Source organism: Corvus brachyrhynchos, unplaced genomic scaffold, assembly GCF_000691975.1.
Source record: "Corvus brachyrhynchos isolate BGI_N302 unplaced genomic scaffold, ASM69197v1 scaffold158, whole genome shotgun sequence".
NCBI classification, from domain to species: Eukaryota; Metazoa; Chordata; class Aves; order Passeriformes; family Corvidae; genus Corvus; species Corvus brachyrhynchos.
Genome location: NW_008239756.1, coordinates 220,165 through 225,874, shown reverse-complemented (window position 1 = coordinate 225,874; position 5,710 = coordinate 220,165). Strand labels below are relative to the sequence as shown.

General features: G+C 57.3%; 1 protein-coding gene across 1 annotated transcript; it reads left to right on the top strand.

Moving 5' to 3' along the window:
• Positions 1-5: 5 nt before the first annotated feature.
• DUS3L (dihydrouridine synthase 3 like) lies at positions 6-5,218 on the top strand (the record flags this gene model as incomplete). The annotated part of the gene is given in 14 exon segments (XM_017742459.1): positions 6-22; positions 265-562; positions 1,018-1,563; positions 1,929-1,970; positions 2,065-2,217; positions 2,309-2,425; positions 2,748-2,813; positions 2,885-2,995; positions 3,467-3,563; positions 4,022-4,097; positions 4,358-4,520; positions 4,522-4,547; positions 4,633-4,761; positions 5,037-5,218. Coding segments are annotated over 14 exon segments (1,914 nt in total), but the record flags the coding sequence as incomplete, so codon positions are not given.
• Positions 5,219-5,710: the final 492 nt, after the last annotated feature.

Sequence of the window (5,710 nt, the reverse complement as noted above, 5' to 3'; positions counted from 1 at the left end):
GGCCCCTTGATAACCTTCTCCGGTACGTGCCCGCTCCCTTCATAAACCCCCCCGGTACGTTCCTGATCTCTCCATATCCCCCTCCCACGACATTCCCAACTCCTCCATCCCCCAGTACGTCCCTGGTCCCTCCATAATCCTCCCAGTACATTCCCGACCCCTCCATACTGCCTCCCAGTCCATGCCCAGCCCCTCCTGCCCTCGGTACAGTCCCTGTCCCCCCATAACCCCCGCTCCTGACCCCTTTTCCACGGACACCCGCAGGTTCCTCACCTCCAAGGAGCAGTTCCACGCCTACCTGCGGGCAGGGGGCGAGGAGGAGGAGGAGGAGGAAAAGGAGGAGAAGAAGGAAGAGGAGCAGGTCAGCAGCTCCCAGAGCGAACCCCCAGCCAAGCGGGTGAAGGCAGAGGAGCTCAGCCAGGATGGGGAAGGCCAAGGGAATGCTGGAGAGGAGGAGAAGGAGCGCCCGGAGAAGAAGAGAGCCCGGGGGCAGAACAAGAGCCGCCCCTGCATGAAACCCAACTGCTACGAGCAGAGCAGGCTGTGCCCCTCAGTGACACAGGTGGGACACTGAGCCCTGCTCCAGCTGGGTTAGGTGGGAGATTGGGAAGAAATCCCTCCCTGTGAGGGTGGGCAGGCCCTGGCACAGGGTGCCCAGAGCAGCTGGGGCTGCCCCTGGATCCCTGGCAGTGCCCAAGGCCAGGCTGGACACTGGGGCTGGGAGCAGCCTGGCACAGTGGAAGGTGTCCCTGCCATGGCAGGGGTTGGCACTGGATGGGATTTAAGGTCCCTGCAACCCAAAGCAGTCTGGGATTCCATAAAAACCATCTGGGAGAGGGTGACGTGGGATGAGTGGGACAAGTGAAGCATCACCTCCCCTGCGGTGTGCCCACCCCTCCCCTCCTGCAGCACATCCCTGGGAGCATTCCCGACCTCCCCAGGGGCTCTCAGGTGCTCAGGGCAGTTCTGGCCTGTGCTGGTCCATCCCCACCTTGCCCTGCTCCGTGTTGTCCGCAGGGCTGTGCCGGGCAGTGCCACTTCGGGCCGCGCTGCCGCTTCCTGCACGACGTGTCCGAGTACCTGGCGGGGAAGCCGGCGGACCTGGGCCAGCGCTGTGTCCTCTTCGACACCTTCGGCCGCTGTCCCTACGGTGTCACCTGCCGCTTCGGCCAGGCCCACCTCGGCGACGGCCACCAGAACCTGGTCAATGCCGCCCTGGCCCAGCAGTGGGACGGGAAGCTGCTGGTGAGGAACAGCCTCTCCAAGGACCTCCAGCAGCAGCTGCGCAAGAGGAAGTTCAGCTTCCAGAAGGCCGAGGAGTTTCTCCGTGGGCTCCACGGTGGGAAGGGAGGCAAAGCCACGGGGGGCTGCACAGAGGTGTCCAACTGCACAGCACCCCAGGAGGGCCTGGGAGACAGCCCTGTGCTGCAGGAGCAGGGAGAGGATCCCAAACCAGAGGCCCTGCAGAGCTCCCGAGGGGCTGAGGATGCTCCCTCCACCCCAACCCTGGGCCCGCTGACAGATGAAGACGTCACGAAGCTGCGGCCGTGTGAGAAGAAAAAGGTGAGAGTCCCTTGTGTCCTGATCCCGTGGTGCAGACTGTGCGTGGAAAGATGGCAGAGAAACCCCTTGGAGAGCCTTTAGCTGGGGGAGGCAGGCAGAGCACTCCTTATATATGGAAGGAATTCCTCCCGGTGAAGGTGGGGAGGGGCTGGGATGGAACTCCCAGAGCAGCTGTGGCTGCCCCTGGATCCCTGGCAGTGCCCAAGACGGGGCTTGGAGCAGCCTGGAACAGTGGGAGGTGTCACTGCCATGGCAGGGCTGTGGAATTGGATGATCCTTAAGGTCCTTTCCACCCCGGAACATTCTGTGATTCCACAAAAGCCACTGCAGCTCTGCTAACCTGCTCCTCCATCCCTGTTTTCCAGCTGGAAATCCAAGGCAAGCTCTACCTGGCTCCACTGACCACGGTAGGTGGATAACTCCATCCTCTTGCCAAAACTTGGCGCTGACACGGTTGGAACAGGGAGATCTGACCATCCCTGTCCCTGCTGTCTCTGCCAGTGTGGCAACCTCCCTTTCCGACGGATCTGCAAACGTTTTGGGGCAGATGTCACCTGTGGGGAGATGGCTGTGTGCACCAACCTGCTGCAGGGCCAGTCCTCCGAGTGGGCTCTGCTCAAACGCCACCACACCGAGGACATTTTCGGGGTGCAGGTGAGTGTTGTCACCCCATAGCCCACCAATAACTCACTTCCCAGGGGAAAAGCTGCCTCTGGAACTCAGGGAAGCTGTTTCCCTTTGGCAGCTGGAGGGGGCCTTTCCAGACACCATGACCAAGTGTGCAGAGCTCCTGAACAGGACAATCGACGTGGATTTTGTTGACATCAACGTCGGGTGTCCCATTGACCTGGTCTACAAGAAGGTGAGAAATTCTGTCTTTGAATCCTTGTTTTCTCCCTCATTCCCCGCTGCCTGATTGCTCCTTCCAGTCTGATCCAGAGCTCGCAGTTCATTTGTGGGCAGTAGATCCCAATGAGAAGGGGGTTAAGCTGCTCAGGGAGCAGGGAATTGCTGTCTCTGCTGGCAGGATTTGGGAGGGAAAAGCACTCTGGGGTTTATTTTTGGTTGAAGGATCCACTTTCTCCAAGCTTTGAGATGCTCCAAGCCCTACCTGAGCAGCTCCAAGGACTCTCCACTGTGTGAAGAAGAGGAAAGTCCTGACTGTGCCGTGTTTTGTCCCTCAGGGAGGAGGCTGTGCTTTGATGACTCGCTCCAACAAGTTCGAGCAGATCGTCCGCGGGATGAACTCGGTGAGTTGGAGCACCTGGAGCTGAGCTGAGGGAGCCCAGTCCAGCCTGGCCTCATTCCCCCACCTCTGCAGGTGCTGGATGTGCCACTGACGGTGAAGATCCGGACTGGGGTGCAGGAAAAGGTTAACGTGGCTCACAAAATCATCCCCAAGATCCGGGAGTGGGGAGCGTCCCTGGTCACGGTACGGAGACAGATGTGTGGGGTTGGTGGCTGAGGAATTCAGCCTGGAGACGGGGTGGGGGTGACCTTCCCCTGCCTTTCAGTGCCCTCTGCTAATAAAAGAGGAAAATTCAGGTGCAGAGGGTGTTTTCCTACCTGCTCCTGAGCCTTGGGTCCGTCATCGTGGAATCCCATGGAACGGTTTGGGGAGGAGCCTTAAAGCTGATCCCATTCCACTGTCCCAGGTTGCCCCAAGCCCTGTCCAACCTGTCAGTGCCCCTGGCTGTAAATTCAGAGGCAGATCCCGAGGGATCCCTTACTGAGCTCTGCTCACCCCGCTCTGTCAGCACCCGTCGATCCCGGGGCCGTTCCACGGGCCGATCCCGAGGCCGATCCCGAGGCCAATCCCGAGGCTCCCTTTCCCCATCCCGCTGTCAGTGCCCCCCGTCCCTCCCTGCCTGTCCAGCGAGGTGTCCCTGGCTCTCTCCCACAGCTGCACGGCCGATCCCGGGAGCAGAGGTACACCCGGAGCGCAGACTGGGAATACATCGCCGAGTGCGCCCGCATCGCCAGCCCCATGCCTCTCTTTGGTACGTGGGGCTTCCTTTGTCACTCGTTTCGTTTCAAATTCCTTTAAAAATGGGGAAAAAACCCAGCTTCCCGAGGATGCTTAGCATAGAGGAAAGGTTGGAGCATCCCTGATGTTGCTGATGTGGTGCCAGAGGGAAGGGACAGGGAAAAGGGACAGGTAGGACACGAATCACTTGGGTTTTTCCAGGTGTTTTCTTGCCCCTGTGGCACAGAATCCCTAAACCCTCAGGGAAAGGAGCTGGGAGTAAAGGAGGAGAGAGGAGACTGCTCCTTTTTCCCTTGTAAGGGAACATCCATCAGAAACATCCCTGGGAATCCAAACCAGGAGCCCCAGAGCCTCTTTGGAGCATCTGGACACTGTGTCCATTTTGAATTTTATCCCATGCCTGGATTAGCTCACTTTGACTTGTCCTCACGGATCACTTTGACCTCTGGCTTCTCCCTCCTTTCCGGGCAGGAAACGGGGATATTTTGTCCTACGAAGATGCAAATCGAGCCATGCAGATGGGAGTTTCTGGAATCATGATTGCAAGGCAAGTGCCTGTGTTTCCCTTTGCTCCTGAGCTCTGGTGGTTCAAGGGTAAAAAAAAGAAAAAAAAAAAGGATTAAAAAAATCCCTAAACAAACCCAAATTGGTAAAATCCATTTGTATCGTCGGGAGCTTCTTGCTGGAATGGAAAAGGAGATTTAAAGCAGAGTTGGCTGGGAAATCAGTGCTGGAAAGTGTCTCAAATCTTCAGGAGCATCAGTGGTGGGAATAACAATCCGTTTTTTTTTTTTTTTTTTGCTGCAGAGGGGCACTCATCAAACCTTGGCTTTTCACGGAAATCAAGGAGCAGAGACACTGGGATATCTCCTCCAGCGAGAGATTTGACATCCTCAAGGACTTCACCAACTACGGCCTCGAGCACTGGGGGTCGGATACTCAGGGAGTGGAGAAAACCAGGAAATTCCTTTTTTTTGTGGCTCTCCTTCCTGTGCAGGCAGCTCTGCCCAGCCAGGAGGATCTTTAAAAAAGAATTCATTCAACCCCAGCACTCACTGCTGTTACATTTCATTTCATTCCAGGTACATTCCTGTTGGATTATTGGAACATCTACCTCAGAGAATCAACGAGCGGCCGCCCTATTACCTGGGGAGGGACTACCTGGAGACACTCATGGCCAGCCAAAACGTGGATGATTGGATCAAAATAAGGTAATAAAGCATCGAATTTCATTTCAATTGCTAAAAAACGACGTGGCAGAACCCCTGTAGAGCCACAGGGTCGTGTGACAGCTGGGGACTGAGCACTGACCCCTCCTTGGGTTTGCTTTTGTCGTTGTCCTTGTGTCCTTCCTCCCTGTCCAAGGCCAGGCTGGATGGGGCTTGGAGCACCCTGGGACAGTGGGAGGTGTCCCTGCCCATGGCAGGGGTGGCACTGGATGAGCTTTATGGTCTGGATTAATTCTGTAATTGATTCTTTCTCCCAGTGAGCTGCTCCTGGGCCCCGTCCCGCCCAGCTTCACCTTCCTGCCAAAACACAAGGCCAATTCCTACAGATAGGGCTGGCCAGGCCCTGTCCCACGTCAGGAGGCCTTTGGATGGGGTGTGAGGAGGAGCAGGGCTCCTCAGCTGCGCTGGGAGTTGGAATAAATGATGTTTTTAGAAGCTGGTGAGTTTTTTGCCTTCCTGCCGCACATCAATCCTGGCAGACAAACACCCTTTAGTGAGGGGATCTTTGCCTCCAGTTCACAGCCAGAGCTGTCCCAGCTGCCCCACATCGCTGAGAAAGAGGCCTCAGTTCCCACCAGGATGTCCTTGGGAGTGATGAACTCCCAGGATGAGGAGCAGCAATGTCCCCCCAGCCCTTCTGCTGCCCCCACAACGAAGGGGACACAGAGTTGACGTTCAAGCTCCAAAGAGAAGCTTCTCAAAGAATTCTGAAGGCTCTGGGGACAGCCTGGAGGGTCTTAGCAGCTTCCCCACACCTAAAGGGACCCCAGTGGCACCAGCAGAGTGGGAAGAGTGGTGGTCCCAGACCCCCCAGCGCTGTTGATGCCCATCACAGCCACCTCCAGAGGACATCCCCAGGCAGCTGCGGCACCGCGGGGACCCCCTGGACCATCCCCATCTCCCCCCACCACAAGCACCCGGACGAGCTGCT